Consider the following 17,313-nt stretch of genomic DNA (forward strand, 5'->3'; position numbering starts at 1 on the left):
CATTGGCAGGCTGATGTCATTTCTAATCCGTGGAGCACGGTATCTGACGGTTCTCCAGAAACCTTGCTCGAATCACGTAGAATGGCCACTTGAGGGTACGGTATATTGCATTCTGCAAAGCCTGGAGTTAATGTTTTGGCGGTTTTGGAAGTTGGCTTGGAGCATCTGCAACATTCTCTAGTTGCTGGGATCAAAACGTGGCGGTAGTTGAAGGGCCTTGATTGATATGAAAGAAACACAAACCCGTATACTGAAATTTGCGCTCCCACCCAAGGCAGATAACTCGAGTTATGAACGGCGGAAGAGTTTGGAAAACAGTCTGTGTCATCGCTACGATAAGGCGTGGGTTATGAGATCTCAAAAGCCTGGCGGGTAGGGAAGGGGGGAGTATAGAACGCATATTTTACGAGAGGCTAGCGTTGGAGTAGATATAGATGATGAGAAAACATGCTAACTATTTCTAAACTGAACCGTTGCACACCATTGATAGGGGTTTGTCGATGCGCGACAAGAGACAGTACTTTCGTCTTAGGGGTTTGGTGATAGATAATGTGTATAGTTACTTTATCAGTACCCGTTCATCTCTTCAGTTGTTGCTAAGCGTATAGTTTCAGCGTGCGGTGATTAAGTTTCATTCGTGAAGGAAATACCGTGGAAGATAATCAATTTCAGGCCTGTTAAAAAACGTCAATGTATTGGAAAAGTATCAAAGTTCAATGTGTTAAGTCATTTGTTACCCAGGTAGGTAATCCAAGTAAATGCATGTATAGTGCACAATTAACGACCCACTATTCAAGAAATAGTGCACTGCACAAGGTCCGGCATTTTGCCGTCTGGAGCTCTAACATTACTCGGTGTTGCTTTGACTTTCTTTCATTGTTCATCTTTGTCATCCATCAAAATATCCTTTAATATTCTCTTCTTACATCGCTGCTACTTGTTCATTCTTTCTTTCTTTCATATTCGAGCGACAAACGCCCAGACAATCACCAAAGACACGTTACGTGTCGCGACTCCCTCGCCGACATGTCTTCCCACGACCCTTCGCGCTTCGACGATTCTGAGGACGAGGAAGATTTTAACCCTGCACCCGCCGATCTATCCGATGAAGAGCAAGATGGCAACAATCAAAAAGTGAAGCGTGGAAGCAGTCCTGCTCCTCGCGACGATGATGATGACGAAGATGAGCAACCCTCTAAAACGCGACATGCCGATGACGATGAAGAGGAGGAAGAGGAAGAGGACGAGGAGGAAGATACTGGCAGACGTCGCGGCGATGATGACGAGGAAGACGAAGAAGAAGAAGAAGACGAAGAAGATGAGGACATTCAACAGGTAAGGGGACTCTAGTCTATCCCGGCGCGTTTGTTGCTTGCTTTGTCTTGGTCGGTGCTGACTCCTTTTAGGGCCATCGCAGAAAGCGCAGAAAGGAACGAGGTGCCAATTTCTTCGATATCGAAGCCGAGGTCGACGATGAAGACGAAGGCGAAGACGACGAGATGCTAGGTGAAGAGATAGGAGACTTCATCACCAACGATCACCCAGACGACATCGCGGAAACCGGTATCGACGATGACCGACGACATCGTGAGCTCGATCGCCGCAGGGACATGGACTCTAGCATGGATGCCGAGAAACAAGCAGAGATTCTGCGACAACGATACGGTAACAGACGCTCTGGCAAAGGCTTCAGAGACGTATCTGTGGTTCCCAAGCGACTGCTCCTCCCCAGTGTGGATGATCCCAGCATCTGGGCTGTCCGATGTAAAGAAGGAAAGGAACGAGAAGTCGTCTTCTCTATCATGAAGCGCATCGAAGAGCGAGCGGGTACCAAGGACGAACTTGCCATCACTGCTGCGTTTGAACGCGGAGGTATCGAATCCGTCATGAAGGGTTTTGTCTACGTTGAAGCTCGGCGTCAAACCGACATCCTCAAGGGACTTGACAGCATGATGAACGTTTATCCTCATTCCAAGATGATTCTTGTCGACATCAAGGATATGCCTGAGCTGTTCCGCATCACTAAAACCCCTACTCTGGAGCCGGGTGCCTGGGTCCGTCTTCGAAAACCCCCGAAGCACAATGGTGATCTTGCTCAAGTCATTGATGTTACTGAGAACGGCCTGGAAGCTCGTGTTCGCTTCATTCCCAGATTGGACTATGGCTTACGAGACGATGCCTTGTCCGCCGATGGTAAGCGCAAGCGACCCTTCGGCAATGGCCCCAAGCCACCTCAGCGACTGTTCAGCGAGATCGAGGCTCGAAAGCGTAACCCCCGTGCTATCCAAGGAAACCCTTCCACCGGCACATGGACATACAACAACGAGGAGTTCGAGAACGGATTCCAAGTCAGGGATGTCAAGATCCAACAACTTACCGTCACTGACGTAAACCCATCTCTCGAGGAGGTTACCAGATTCGCTTCAGGGGCCGAGGATGGAACTGAGAACCTCGATCTCAAGGCGCTGGCACACAGTCTTAAAGACAGCAACGCACTGGCTACGTACCTCCCTGGTGATGTTGTCGAGGTCTACACCGGTGAACAGAAGGGTGTTGTTGGAAAGGCCATGCGTGTTCACTCTGATGTGGTTTCGATTACTGTCACTGGAGGTGAACTCGTCGGACAGGAGATTGATGTCCCCATCAGAGCTCTCCGCAAGCGCTTCAATGTCGGTGACCACGTCAAGGTCATTGGCGGTAGCAAGTTTAGAGATGAGGTCGGAATGGTTGTCAACATCAAGGACGACAAGGTTACACTCTTGACAGATCAGACAAACTCAGAGGTCACCGTGTTTAGCAAAGATCTGCGCGAAGCCAGTGATATCGGTGGTCAAGGCTCTCTGGGCCAGTACTCACTACACGATCTTGTGCAGCTTGATCCTACGACTGTGGGTTGTGTTGTAAAGGTTGATCGCGAGTCGCTTGTTGCCCTTGATCAGTTCGGAACTCCTCGCCAGGTTATGCCGTCGCAGATTTCCAACAAAATTCCAAAGCGAAAGACGGCCGTTGCCGTTGATCGACATGGCTCTGAAATTCGTCTGGAAGATGTTGTCAAGGAGTATACTGGTCAGCAGCGCCAGGGCAAGATCATCCACATTCACCGTTCGTACATCTTCCTACACTCCAACGACAACAAGGAACATGCCGGTGTTTTTGTCACCAAGGCCAACATGGTCAACACTATTGCTGCCAAGGGTGGCCGCGTCAATACTGCCGCCTCTACCGGTCCTGATTTGACAGCCATGAACCCAGCCCTCAAGCTTCACAAGAACGGAAGTGAGAACAAGCCCCTGCAGCAACCCAGGTCTTTTGGACGAGATAAGGCAATCGAACAGACCGTCGTTATCAAGAAGGGGGCCTACAAAGGTCTTCTGGGTATTGTGAAAGACACCACAGACACTCATGCTCGTGTCGAGCTTCATACGAAGAGCAAGACAATCACAGTGCCCAAGGATAGTTTAGCCTTCAAGAACAGGATGACTGGTGCTACCATTGATATCGCCAGCCGAGGAGGTCGCGGTGGTTATGGTGGTGGTGCTGGACGTGGCGGCGGCGATCGTGTGCCAGGATGGCAGAGCGGCTCCCGCACACCCATGGCAGGTGGTAACTCTGACAGAGTGCCTGCCTGGGGATCACGCAGTAAGTTTATTTATCACTGGATTGATTTCATATTATTAACACGGCATAGCACCTGCTGCAAGTGGAAGAACACCTGCTTGGAAGGCCCAAGATATGTCTGGCGCCCGAACACCTGCATGGGCCGATGGCTCACGAACTGTCAACCCATACGACGGCAGCCGTACGGCTTACGGGTCTGGTGGGCGCACGCCAGCCTGGCAGGCTGGTGGAAGAACCCCTGCTCCAGGTGATGCATTTGGTGCTGGATCACGTACACCAGCTTACGGTGGAGGCGACAGCTGGGGCTCGGGATCTAAGACACCTGCTTGGGGAGTTACCGCGCCAACTCCTGGTGCCAGTGGCGGTGATTCATGGGGTCCAAACTCGTATGACGCCCCTACTCCCGGCGGCGCACTCGGTGCCCCAACTCCTGGTGCCATGAACGCTCCCACACCTGGCGCTTACTCGGCGCCTACGCCTGCTGCTATCAGTGCACCAACACCTGGTGGCTGGCAAGGCGGATGGGGAGCAGATTCGGCACCTACTCCTGCTGCTGGTGCTCCCACGCCTGGCTACTATGCTGCTCCTACTCCTGGAGCAAGTTACGGTCCACCAGAGACTCCTGCAGCTACCGGTCCTCGATACACTGATGATGACTGATTACAGGTAGTACAAGACTGAACATATATTGGGGTGTGTATATGGTGGATGAATGCAAAAGGCGTTTGGGAAGACAGTAATTGTATAATTAAAATATTCTGGCAGTACGCCAATTAGCATTGAAAAATATATCAACGTTAGACGCTTGATCTTGTATAATTGTTGACTGTCAAATGGGCACAAGAAAAGTTAGCCTGTAAGCTTTATGGTACAACGATAAGTAGCCTAAGAAGTCTGATCTAAATAGCATAAACTGGCCTACGAATTCCGTCCATCTCTTATGTTCCTCGTGGCCAATACTTCTAATGCCCTGAGGACTGTCTAATAAGTAATAACTGAAAGAAACTCAGCGACGTGAAGGTCCAGATAGTGTCTTTCTTATCGATAAGCACTTGCCATCTTTTCCTGACTTGAGTGAATCTTCAAGCCAACCCTCCGCAACTATATTATTTCGACATTCATTAATCATACCCAAATCCCTCGTTCGATCTGAAGCGATATTATAATGTCTTTACGCTTTACGCCACGGAGGGTGGCCTCCTTAGCCCACCCACCATCATTCCGTCTCGAAAGCCCTTCCACGCGCTGTAATATACGATCCCTGCAAACATGCGCTTTCTCAACAAGACCAACAAATCGTCGCGCCAAAATTCCCAACACGCAAGGCTCTGCACCTAGCGAAAAACCCACGAAAGTGCGTGTGACTCCCACGACATCAGAGCAATCTGCTGTGCTTCAGCAACGATTACAAGAAAAGTCGGCCAGTTTAGCCAGGGACAGAGAGGAGAAACTGCGAGAAGCGAGACAAAGACGACTAGACAGAATCAGGGAAGGGAGGGCGGAAAGCAGGCGGGCAGAAGAAGACGAAAAGAAGGAGTTGACGAAAGAGGAGGAGGAAAAGAAAAAGAAGGATGACTATAAGAGGAGGTATAAACAGCTAGAGAGGAATTGGCTCAAGTTTATGGTTGGAATGCCAATTTTCCTGGTTACTAGTTATGATCTTTTCCAAAGACGTAAGTTATTCATGCGGTGGTTGGGATATTATGCTAACAGGTTCAGTGGTTATGAAAAGAGAACCCAAGGTTCCTCCGTGGCGGCAGGCCAAGATTAACAAGGAGAAGGAGAAGGAGGAGAGGGAGCAAAGAGAAAAGCTAGAACAACATGGTGAGGAGCTCTCGACGGACTAAAGTGGCTTTCAAGGTGACAGAAGCCCGAATAGTGGGCTTGCGCCTCATCTAAGACGGCAGAACAAATTCACCAGTTCTAAATAAGCACATGAGATTATATTTATGCGGCGAGAATTTTCATCTTTAAGCAAAAAAGAGCTGCTTACTTTTTTATTCCAAAATGAAAGTTCTCGAGGCATAAATATAGTCTCATGTGATTATCTGATGAGGCCGTGTATCAGTGCAACCAAACATGTACGATATTAATATATGGCGAAACGAGAATATTAGTCTCACGACTGTCGAAACGACATCATGATGCAAAAAGATACTTATAATGTTATGCCACGATACATGAACGATATTATACACCTTACCCTCTATTGATTACTCTTCTATAGCATTCTGGAATCTGGCAATCACAATATTTCGATCAGGGACAAGATAGTGGTTGTCCAGATCATATATTCATGTCTAAAGGTATGTAGCTGAAAATAATTACGTAAAATGCTATTTAACAAAATCCCCCTCAAAATCGCATAGCCATCGAAAAATGAAAGAAGGTTTTTTCTAGACCTATCGCGAAATGTGCATCACTTAAGTGACTGTTCACGCTCATGCTCCGCTTACAAGACAGGAGGGTTCTGGCACTTGAAGCAAGGCTGCTGGTAGAATTTGATGATGGAGTTCTTGTTCTTGGTAATCTTGCCAGACTTGTACAGCTTGCACTTGGCATTACCCCAGGGGGTAGCAGGCTTGTAGCTGAAGTACACGCACTCGGCGCCGAAGTTAATGCAGCTCTTAGCACAGTTCTCAAGGCATGAGGCATCGCCAACGTTGGGGATGAGCACCTCCTCACAGATGGAGCCTCGCGTACCACAGTGGGTGTTGCTGCCGCAGCTGCCAAAGTCGGCAACATACTTGGAGCAGGTGGCAGGAGGAGCAGGAGTCTCCTCGTTCTGGCAAGTGTAGCACTTCTCAAGGTCGTAGAACTTGACGCCAGTGTTGCAAGGAGTAAAGGTGAGCTGGTCAAGAGCAGAGCTGTAAAGCTGGCACTTGGAGCCGTTATACTTGAAGGAGAAGGTCTTGCAGCCCTCAGTGGTTCCGCAGATCTTGCCACACTTGTCGGCGCTGGCAGCCCAGACGGGCTGGCCGAGCTTCTGAGAAGAACGGCAGCTGACCTTGCCTTGCTGACCGCAAGTGCTGGGACGGTCAGGCTTGGGGATGTAGTTTGTGCAAACAGGGGCGGCCTCAGTAGTGGTGGCGGCCTCGGTAGTGGCAGCCTCAGTAGTAGCAGCATCAGTGGTGCCAGCAGCCTCAGTAGTAGCAGCCTCAGTGGTGTCAGCAGCCTCAGTGGTGCCAGCCTCAGTAGTAGCAGCATCGGTGGTAACAGCAGCCTCAGTGGTGCCAGCCTCAGTAGTAGCAGCCTCAGTGGTGTCAGCAGCCTCAGTGGTGTCAGCAGCCTCAGTGGTGTCAGCAGCCTCAGTGGTGCCAGCCTCAGTAGTAGCAGCATCGGTGGTAACAGCAGCATCGGTGGTAACAGCAGCATCGGTGGTAACAGCAGCATCGGTGGTAACAGCAGCATCGGTGGTAGTAGCGGCATCGGTAGTGACAGCCTCAGTAGTAGCAGCATCGGTGGTAACAGCAGCCTCAGTGGTGCCAGCCTCAGTAGTAGCAGCCTCAGTGGTGTCAGCAGCCTCAGTGGTGTCAGCAGCCTCAGTGGTGTCAGCAGCCTCAGTGGTGCCAGCCTCAGTAGTAGCAGCATCGGTGGTAACAGCAGCATCGGTGGTAACAGCAGCATCGGTGGTAACAGCAGCATCGGTGGTAACAGCAGCATCGGTGGTAACAGCAGCATCGGTGGTAGTAGCGGCATCGGTAGTGACAGCCTCAGTAGTAGCAGCCTCAGTAGTGACAGCTGCAGTGGTGGTAGGGGCAGTGTATCCATCGCACTTAGCATAGCAGGCGTGGAGGTCGTAGAAGGAGGAGTCCGCCTGGCAAAGGGTGCCCACTTCGCACTCAGAATCGTCGATGTCCAGTTCGTTCACCGAAGCGGCGTATAGTTCGCAATACCAAGAATCATCCTGGTAAGAGAAGGTACTGCAGACCTCCTCAGCGTTTTCCTCACTGACATAGTCAGCGCACTTGGTAGCACAATCGTCGGCGCTCTCAACCATTCGGTATCTGGCAATGGGGGAACCATCCTGAGATCGGCCCTGGACGGCGCAAGACTCAATAGGGGCGCTGTTGATGGTGGTGTAAGCAGCAGTACAGCCAGCAGCAGTGGTGGAGGCAGCGTCAGTAGTAGTGACGGCAGTCTCAGTGGTCTCGGTGCCAGCAGCAGTCTCGGTAGTCTGGACACCAGCAGCGGTGTCGGTGGTCTCAGTGCCAGCAGCAGTCTCGGTGGTATGGACGCTAGCAGCGGTCTCAGTGGTCTCAGTGCCAGCAGCAGTCTCGGTGGTCTGAGCACCTGTGGCAGTCTCAGTACCAGAGGTAGCGCTGGACTCCTCGGCACATGTGAAGCAAAGTTCAAGATCATAGAACTCGCTAGCGTCAGAACCCTCAGTGGCAGTCCAGCCGAGCTCCTCGACGACTGTCTTGTAGAGGGTGCAAGTGCGTCCCTTGACAGAGAAAGACTTGCAGCCAAGTGTCTTGCCGCAGGTGTTGCCACACTCGGACCAGTTTACACAAGTGGAGGGGGTTCCGATGATCTTGTCGGCGCAGTTGGGAGCAATGCCCTTCTTGCCACAGTCGGCAGGCTGGACCTCGTAAGGAGTGTACTTGGAGCAAGCAGCCTCAGTGGTGGTGGCAGCAGAAGTCTCGGTAGTAGGAGTACCAGTCTCGGTTCCTGATGTAATAGCAGTAACGATGCCGGAGGTTGTGACGCCAGGCAGAGCTACGTCGGTGGTAGTGACGGGCTTGGGCTTGCAGTTACTCGCATTGACCATGGGGACAGCCAGGGCAGCCAAGAAGGCCGTGATGACCTTTGTGGAAGGCATTTTGGAAGGAGGGGATATTAGACTGTTATGGTAACGATTGTAAGTGGGAATATAGATAGACCCAATAGTAAAAGAGTGTGAATGTAGTTGGAGTATCAAATGTCTAACGAATGACAAGGGAATTGCACAGCAACAGCAAAAAGGAATGAAGTGTTACCACTGAGGAAGCAAGACTCAAGATGTGAACAGGACGGTTCAGATATATACAGTCAGTATCAGACGGAATCTTGACGGCAATTACCGACTCATCCACCTCGCTTCGCCACTGGCGAGATACTAACAAGACGTATTTCATCCAGACCAACAGTAGTAACCGCAAAAGCCACACCGCACCGTTGTGACTGACGGTTCATCCTTCGGAGTTTTCTAATTCTGGAGCCCAGCTCATGTTAGCCAGGGGAAACAAAAGAGCAGTTCGACTTGGCACTGAAGCTATCGCCATTCCTGGGTTGGGTAAATCGATAGCTTGCGGTGGTGGTCCTCTTTTTAGTTGTCATTGGGCAGGTAGAGTGGCATCATGACGGATAGCCTGCCATAGTCAGGGGTGCTTTCTTAGCGAAGACTGAGTTTGTAACGCCCGGGCCAAGCTACAGGAAATAAGATGAAACATTCTGAAGGGGAGATAAGATGGGGGCGTTAAGGTCAGAGCGGATGGTGGATCTCTAAGAGACCAGAGAGGGGGTATAGCGAGATATTGAAGTTGAGATATAAGCCGTCTTCGGTGAAACTTTGGTTGCGATACAGGATGAGGTTCAATAGGAAATATCCAGTCAATAGATCACCTCTTGATACCGATGAGAGATGTCAACAGCTCCAACTCGGAACTATTCTCCTTGACCAGATTTTTCTTAGCGGCATATCTTCAACGCCACAAATGTCCAACAGCATCGTGCCCCCTGTAGCTTGTTAAGTTGATATGGGCCATGTTCAAAACGGCCAACCAACACAATTGATGTCCTAAGTACCTATCTTGGCCGATGCCGACCATCCGATGTCCTAGTTAACGTGCTCCGGGTGGGGCTTTCTTCGATGTGAAGAGGAAAAGGAGATCGCCAGCTGAAGAACGGGTCCAGTTCGACCCGAGTCTATTAGCGTCTCTTGCAAGTAAAGCTGAAAAACGCCGTGGCTTGCCGTAGCTTCAACCAAGGAAAGTGCTGTCTACAAGCGACGCCTCTGCCTCTGTCAAGATCGACTTTGATCGGATCTATTGAATATCTATTGATATTTGTCTTGACGGATCGTGACGTAGTGTATAAAGAAACCTCAGTGACGTAGGATACTCGTCCGAGTTGAAATATCGTTATTTGGGACTGTGATGTCAAATCCGCAAAATGTTTGCTCCAGGAGCTTGTCATATAATGAGCACGGCTCAACTTCAGCTCGAGGCTTATATCTGGGCCGATGCCAAGAGACATCGTAGCACTCGGACATGCTTCATCTTGGCGACAAACAAGCGGAAAGTTATCCCATTACTTCTGACTCTCCTGATCATTCTTGGTGTAGGCACTCGCCCGCAATTGTGGCTTGACATGGGATTGTTTCAGCTTGGAAACATTTTCTAATGAGCGAGCTTGCCTAGAGATGAATCGACAAACATCCAGGTACAGCTGTATGAGCGGAGCTGGGAGGACGCGATTAACAATGTAGGGCTAGAACAATCGATAGACTGGTTTGACCCATCTGCAATCTTAAATAGTCCCGATTCACTCTTGGCGCTAGGAACAAGACGAAACCCATGATTCTAGAAACATTGTCCAGAAGCACTGCAGGATCGACACTTGCTTTTCAGCTGTGTGCAGATCGACCGTTGTCTGTAGATCCAGACTCCATATCTCGGTCATCATCTTGTTGTATTCTCTCCAGCTCTAGAGTATCGTGCAACTTTGCTGGTTTTTGAACACGAGTTTGCGAGATACTGGGGCAGTGGGGTTCCAATTTGGATGACTCGTGAGCGACGACTTTGAAGTTGGGCGACGGTCAATGATGGACCTTTATGATCCTTGACGGTAAAAAATAGTCGCCGAGAAATAAATCGCCGTTCATCCGAGGACCCCCAATTTCTGGAGATGCTCCCGAAGAGAGTAGAGGTCGGAGCAAGTTTTTGAAGCGTGCTCTTTCAAGGACTCACACTGCAGGTCGAGAATCTTTGCTGTCCTCGCATCGTGGCCAACATTTGATGAAATCACGTCGTGTAAGTCCTGGGCTCTGGTATTGAGGGTTGTCTGGAGCTCAATTACCATTGCTATCACCATCGATGCAGCAGAAATCTTTGGTGCAACAAATGAACCGATCTTGATTTCTGGTATGTCGAGTCTCGGTTCGCACTCTGGGGGTAGCATAGGAACTACATGAGCACACATACCTCCATGATGGACGATGTTGTCGAACAAGCCCAGCAGCCTGAGATGGCATGCCAACAAAAGATGAATGAGCGACTGGTCAATCGAGACTTGAGGTCGAGAATGCGAAAACAACTGCGAGTTGTGAACACAATCTGGAATCTCGCATGGTGTTGTGTCGTGGGGTTCAAGTTGTTTGAGGACTTGAGGGTATAAGTGGACCAACTTTTGGGAACTCTGGAGTAATTCTTCGAGGAATGCCCCGAGATTTATTTCGCAAACTTTCATAAACTCATTGAGTTCGCGTATGGTGAGATGTTGGGTCAAAGACGCAGGAGGGCTGTTCTGCATACGATCGAATGTGGCCATGAGATCAGTTAGTTGAGATACTACAGTGATTGGAGCAGATGGGGCCGGGTTAGCATGATTGCTAATAGGCGGTGTTGCTATAAGTTGATCCAGATCGGTGTTCTGAAGTTCGGCCACTGGTTGGTCTAGGCCAAGTATACTCCAGTCCATGTGAACAACATCAGGTTGGCGCAGAGATCGGGCTGGAGGACTGAAGAGGCAAGTAACTCCAGCCTTGACACAGCGAGCGCAGACTACTGAGCCTGGTATCTTGGTACATCTTAATTTCTTGCTATGGCAGCGATCACAAGCCTGTCGAAGATCTGCCATGATGATGGAGTTTGGTGGTGAGAGGTTCAATGTTTGTAATTGAGAGACCCTTGGGGATGGTGGAGACAGGAGTAGTTAGGAGGCGTAGCGTTTAGAGCTGACATACCCTGGACCTTGGCAACCCAAATCATTCTTGAATACTACAAAGTTGTATTATGATAGGAAATCCTTAGAAACTCTTGACGTGGATAAATCCCAGTTTATTTCTCTTGTTTATTGAATCCAACTGTGACTATGGTAACTATATCGTGGTTTTGTGCAAGTTGTGAATCCTCAATTACAAAAGCTGTGCCTTTGTTGGAACCCATGACCAACAGTTTTGAAGGCAAACAAATAGTTATAATGAGGACTCTCTTGTTGGTTGAACTTCAAGTACACATGTATATACTCCGATAGTATCTTATATGGCTTGCATGTTAATTATCGTGTTACCTACCACGTGTTGTTGATGTTTGGTTGGGATTATTGTCCATGTCAGTCAGCTGGAGCCTCAGTGATCAACATAACGTCGATCCACTAAAGAAAGCTTCCCCGCAGAACTTTCCACTTCCTACATTCCAATTCCATTTCCACTCTGACCAACAACTCCAAATAGACTAATAACCAACACTTCATCGCGCAATCATCTTACCATGACTGCGATGCTGGCTTCAGCATCCGACGTTTCCGTTTCAAGGACATGTCGCTAATTCCATACCAGCCCCACGAGGGCAGAGAAATTGTGCTGTACGTCATTCATCTAGCTCTGTCGCAAGCTCGAGTACAAGCTAATCCTGGTACTTACTTAGCCGACACCACAACGCCATCGTCGTTCGTGATTCCCAGTCTCATCGACTCGAGATCAGAGGCATTTCCACTTGTCCGACATGCCATCAGCCTCTTACCCGTTCAGAAAACACCCCCGACCGAGGATATGATCGTTCCTTTGGCGCCCGCCAAGAAACCTATGTCGATCCCGATTACTTTCGTATGCTCCGCGCTGTCAACTCCAACAATGATGCATCCACCGACGGACCTCCAAGCCCTGTGAGAAGGATATTTGGGCCTTCTCTTGGTGTAGCCGATGGAACCCACCAGACGTCGCCGCCGCCTCCAGCTCCTGAAGAGGCCGAGTTTGTGTCGAGTACACCTGGTGTTGCGCAAGCAGAAGGTAGCAGGATACGACGCGATGCGTTTAGCCCAAATTACTTCAATACGTTTTTCGTCGAAGAAAGAGTCTTGGGAAAAGGTGGCAAGGGTGTCGTGCTTCTTGTGCGACACGAAATCGATGGTTGTGCTTTGGGACAATTCGCCTGCAAACGAGTGCCCGTTGGAGACGATCACGCATGGCTTGAGAAGGTCCTCATCGAAGTCGAACTACTTGCGAAGCTTTCCCATCCAAACCTTGTGTCTTACCGTCATGTCTGGCTGGAAGACGTTCGACTTACCCGCTTCGGCCCCAGCGTCGCGTGCGCTTTCATTCTGCAGCAGTACTGCAATGGTGGCGACCTTCACCAGTACATCATAGGAGGTGCACCCCGTGAGGCGACCAAAGAAGAGCTCAAAGCGCAGATGCGCCGCAGGTCAAAAGGCCAACTCGAAACACCTGTGGACTTGGTAAACGGCAATCGCGTATTGGCAGTTGAGGAAATTTATTCACTGTTCAAGGACATTACTTCAGGTGTAGCATACCTTCATGCTGCCAACTACATCCATCGCGATCTCAAACCAAGCAACTGTTTGATGCACCGCGAGGGTGGCAGAACAATCTGCCTCATCAGCGACTTTGGCGAGGTGCAACCGGAAAATGTTGTTCGCAAGTCTTCCGGCACCACTGGAACAATTTCCTACTGCGCACCGGAAGTTCTCAAGATGGATACTTCTTCGGGACGATATGCAAACTTTACCACCAAGTCGGATATCTTTGCGCTTGGCATGATTCTGTATTTCATGTGTTTCGGGCGACTTCCTTACCAAAATGCGAATGCTCTCCAAGAAGAACTTGAGGACGTGGATGAGCTTCGAGAAGAGATCACTCACTGGACTGGCTTCCACGATGAGCGTCGTGAACGCCCTGACCTCCCACCGAGACTGTATCAACTTTTAAAGAAATTGCTGTCACTAGACCCTGCCGAAAGACCTAGCGCCAACGAGGTCCTCAAGGCTATGAGGGGCGAGTCCATGAGCTTCGAAAATGGTTCAAGTCAAGAGCCTGTACCAAATCTCGGGATCGCCACTCGAATCCAAAACTTAGACTCACCTGCTCACCCGAGCACCCCAGTTCCAGGTAAGACCCTTCATCCATTGTTCTAATTCGCTTTGATCTTACTGTTTTGCAGGCCCACGACATCGTAACCAGACATCAACACAAGACAAGTTTGAAGAGCTTAGTGCTTTGGCTAGATCAACCGCAAGAGACTTGTCGCCCACCAAGAGCGGGCAAAGTTCTCGGCTTGATCCTCATGGGCAGTCCTTATCGCGACATCGTGGTTCGCACTCCATGGTCGTTTCTCGCAGCCAAGAAAGTCGTCGTAGTTCCCTTGTGACCCCAGCAGTCAGCGTCAGTGACGCATCTGAATCAGCAGATTTGCATGAGGGACGAAGCTCACAGAGTCCCCCACTTCTCATGCCACCACCCACCACAGCAGCTGACGCATTGAGGCGAAGAGCGACCGTATTTATTCTCCATTTCATGAATCTCGCAGGCTCTCACTCTCCATTATTAAGTTATATCATCCGCCTGGGCCTATTTGGCATCAAAGTGACAACCCTCGTCCGTCCTTGCTGGCCCCTGATGGCAGAGCTGAACGTGGCTATTCCTCTCATCGGCGTAGCGGCTCTGGACCTTGGTCTACCGCAAGTAACAAGCTATTCGCCAATGATGATACAAGGCCACGGGGACTATTTTTCAAATGGACCACGCGCATGGGGACTCGGTATGAGCCTAGTTCTCCTTGTGCTTCACTTCACGGTGCTGTGGGTTGCGTCTGGGCGGGAGACGTTGTGTGTTGAGAGACAACCTGACATCTGGGCAGAAGGGCCGTGGTGAACCGCGTCAAAAGCTTTGAGATTATACAAGACGATGCTGTGATATTTATGATAATGAACTGTGCCTTCTGGCGCACAGCTTGGCATCCAGACAGCTTATGCTTTGGCCATGAATTGAAGCCGAGCAAAGCTAACTGGCCATACAGAGATTATATACGTTACGTAGCGAAACGAGAAAGGGCTGTTGCCTCTTAGGAGTATATAGTCAGGTGAAATAGAAAGTAAATTTGACCACCATACCAAACTCATATTGATCGACGCCAAATATGAAACGAAAGACAGCGCACCACCAATATTGCAAGAAACTCTAAACCTTTCTCAGTGACTTTTGTGTCAAGATCCTCCGTCTATCCATCTCCCTTACGGCTAGATCATTCGTCCTGCAACCCTTTGCTATGCGCTTCCCAAGAGTCAAACTACCGAAACCAAAGTCCGGCTCACCACCTAGACTGCCAAAGATGTCTCCCACGTAGTTCTCCGCAGTGATGCCGTCCTTGAATGTTTCGTCCCAATCATGAATAATGCCTTTGACGATTTCGATACCGGCATTGAAAATGTTGGCTATTGCGATACCGAAGCCATTTTGTTGAGCTGTGAGATGGTTTAAGTCTGAATGGCCGAGAGGAGGACGATCAAAGTTGGAGCCTTGAACTATCAGTAAAATATCTCAGGATATGAATATTGGGAGGGTATACCGGTTCTTATAACCATGACTCTGGAAAAGTCAACGATCTTCTCGATTGCCGCCCTGACCAGGACTTCTAATACCGCATTATCCTCCTGCGCAGTCATGCAGTACACTCCTGTACCATTTGTCCATACCCGGGTGGTGTTCTCAAAAGACTCGGAGAGTCGGCTGCCCGAATAATACACATCACTCGTGGCAGTGTCACATTTGACAACAGAAGGAGGTTGGGAAGCACTTCTATACGACTCGCCCATCCGGCCGTATAGCGCGCGGTATTCCTTTGGTCCAGTGGCATCTTCCAGCTCGACTTTGGAAGCTAGCTTGTGAGCAGTCTCTTGAAGCTTAGCATTGAGTTCGAACACTTCGGTGCCATACGTGATAAATGGGTACTCGTGGGGTTGGTCGCGACCGTATGAGATGTACCCCGTGGGGAAGTTGGGAGGGAGGGATCTTGGATCAATCTCATATTGGAGAGCAACCTGAACTGCGTAGCGAGCAATGGCTACCGTACCGAGTGTGCCGTACTTGGGATTGACGCCGGCTATACCAGCGATGAGGAAGTATGTGCTGCTCAGGTCAAATTTGGGAGATAGGACGAGAGCCATGAGTGAGGCGGCTGAGTTGACTTCCCCTTCGCCAACGGTGAGATGGCAGATGTCGCCATTGTCTGTGCAAGTGACACAGGGGAATAACATGGAGAGGCCGGGAGAGTGAATGACTTTGGCTGATAGGTTTCCGAGGTGGGTGCCTGGAAGACGATCATGCCAAATTTCCGCTTCAGGAGACCACTGTTACGCCGTGTTAGAGATTCAATTTTGAGAGATGATACTGGGGCATACCATTGATATGATCATGACTTTTGGAGCAATAATTGTATCATCTTTGCGGTTCAGGAAATGAGGCAATGCAGAAGCCAGAGGTAAGAAATTAATCGGAAGAAGCATCAGAAACAACTGTAGTAGTTCCATGGTTGATAACCTGCCTCGAGTTGCTTCGCATATATTGTTTTTGAGGAAGCAGGGGAGCTAAAGAGTTTTATCTCTTTCGAACCCATACACTTACAACAAAGGCCAAGGATGGGTTCGAGACTTTCAACACTGAACCTGTTGCACAAAAAACATTCTATCTAAGGGGGCGCCATGTGGGATTCAATGTCTTTGTCAGACCAATCCAACCCTACGACCCAGAGGTAAGAAAAGAAGCCCTAATTGGATTTCCCAACGGGTATCGAGCATCGGATGTCGCCCTTCTCTGGACAAACCGTACCGTTCCGCCAGCGAGTCAGCTCGAGGGCTGTGGATAGATCGGAAGTCAAGAGGAGGACAACAACGGGATCTTGATACGGAAGGTTGTGTTTGTTTAGAGATTCATCTCCGATGGGGCATTGATCGATGGTAGTATTGATGGTGGTATGAGAGAACAATATGTTGGTAGAGTAGCGTTAGGAATGGAATGAAACGAAACAAGACAAGAAGACACCATGTGTGCTCAATGTTTGGAGATGTAAGCGAGAGACAGCGCCATGTTTTGATTCAAGCTTAACATTTGACACCTCCAATCGCACGTAGGCTCATGAACTGTATCGGGGCTTATGTCTCTACCACCTTTTATTGATTCATCTTGATCACTGCTACATACTAAGCTTGTGTCACTTGTAGACAAACATTCTGGATGGGGAAGCTGGTTGGACATGGAATCAGGGTCGTGCAAATATTCCCGCTTCGATGGGGGAGCAAGAGTCGATGTCCCCAATCGTTCATTCACTGGTGGGCTTGTGCAACTTATAGACTAGACTAGTTAGTATCTTCTGGGAATGCATGTCTCGGCCGGCAGGTGACCGAAGCGATCGGATGGAGGGGATGAGAGTAACAATTGGCTAGAGGAGACGAGATCTGCTTTTTTTCTTTCTTTTTTTGCAATAGATCTATCTGTAAGTGATGTCTTGATCGCAGTGCTTCAGACAGAACGTTCAAAATAAGAATGCAAGAGGGTGACGCGAATTGAAGTTTGAGTAGAGCAGAGCATCACGAGCAAGCATTTGTCCTATTGTGACTCTTGTGCGCCTGGGTTCAATTGATGGATTTGGTATGAGGGACGGCACGGGTTGTAGACTTGTGAAATGTGAGGACCAGAGAAACATT

At 49.5% G+C, this 17,313-nt stretch overlaps 6 protein-coding genes across 6 annotated transcripts; 3 read left to right on the plus strand and 3 right to left on the minus strand.

Annotated features, from left to right (window-relative positions):
• Positions 1–1,026: 1,026 nt before the first annotated feature.
• Positions 1,027–4,278, plus strand: FSST1_001534 (Spt5 C-terminal nonapeptide repeat binding Spt4-domain-containing protein; the record flags this gene model as incomplete). The annotated part of the gene is made up of 3 exons (XM_083227438.1): positions 1,027–1,335; positions 1,407–3,639; positions 3,689–4,278. The coding sequence occupies 3 exons, from the start codon at positions 1,027–1,029 to the stop codon at positions 4,276–4,278; spliced, it is 3,132 nt and encodes a 1,043-aa protein (XP_083091716.1).
• A 505-nt stretch (positions 4,279–4,783) lies between these two features.
• On the plus strand, positions 4,784–5,465 carry FSST1_001535 (DNA-directed RNA polymerase I subunit RPA34; the record flags this gene model as incomplete). The annotated part of the gene is made up of 2 exons (XM_083227439.1): positions 4,784–5,291; positions 5,338–5,465. The coding sequence occupies 2 exons, from the start codon at positions 4,784–4,786 to the stop codon at positions 5,463–5,465; spliced, it is 636 nt and encodes a 211-aa protein (XP_083091717.1).
• A 605-nt stretch (positions 5,466–6,070) lies between these two features.
• Positions 6,071–8,440, minus strand: FSST1_001536 (uncharacterized protein; the record flags this gene model as incomplete). Its single annotated transcript, XM_083227440.1, has 1 exon — positions 6,071–8,440. The coding sequence occupies one exon, from the start codon at positions 8,438–8,440 to the stop codon at positions 6,071–6,073; it is 2,370 nt and encodes a 789-aa protein (XP_083091718.1).
• A 2,039-nt stretch (positions 8,441–10,479) lies between these two features.
• On the minus strand, positions 10,480–11,457 carry FSST1_001537 (Zn(II)2Cys6 transcription factor domain-containing protein; the record flags this gene model as incomplete). The annotated part of the gene is made up of 1 exon (XM_083227441.1): positions 10,480–11,457. The coding sequence occupies one exon, from the start codon at positions 11,455–11,457 to the stop codon at positions 10,480–10,482; it is 978 nt and encodes a 325-aa protein (XP_083091719.1).
• Positions 11,458–12,136: 679 nt separating this feature from the next.
• Positions 12,137–14,485, plus strand: FSST1_001538 (protein kinase IKS1; the record flags this gene model as incomplete). Its single annotated transcript, XM_083227442.1, has 3 exons — positions 12,137–12,183; positions 12,246–13,723; positions 13,776–14,485. 3 exons carry the CDS (start codon positions 12,137–12,139, stop codon positions 14,483–14,485), a joined length of 2,235 nt encoding a protein of 744 aa, XP_083091720.1.
• Positions 14,486–14,791: 306 nt separating this feature from the next.
• FSST1_001539 (purine nucleoside permease-domain-containing protein) lies at positions 14,792–16,140 on the minus strand (the record flags this gene model as incomplete). The annotated part of the gene is made up of 3 exons (XM_083223840.1): positions 14,792–15,129; positions 15,180–15,960; positions 16,012–16,140. The coding sequence occupies 3 exons, from the start codon at positions 16,138–16,140 to the stop codon at positions 14,792–14,794; spliced, it is 1,248 nt and encodes a 415-aa protein (XP_083091721.1).
• Between the last annotated feature and the right edge of the window lie 1,173 nt (positions 16,141–17,313).

The sequence above is a fragment of the Fusarium sambucinum genome, chromosome IV, assembly GCF_050947815.1.
Source record: "Fusarium sambucinum isolate potato_lamoka chromosome IV, whole genome shotgun sequence".
Taxonomy (NCBI): domain Eukaryota; kingdom Fungi; phylum Ascomycota; class Sordariomycetes; order Hypocreales; family Nectriaceae; genus Fusarium; species Fusarium sambucinum.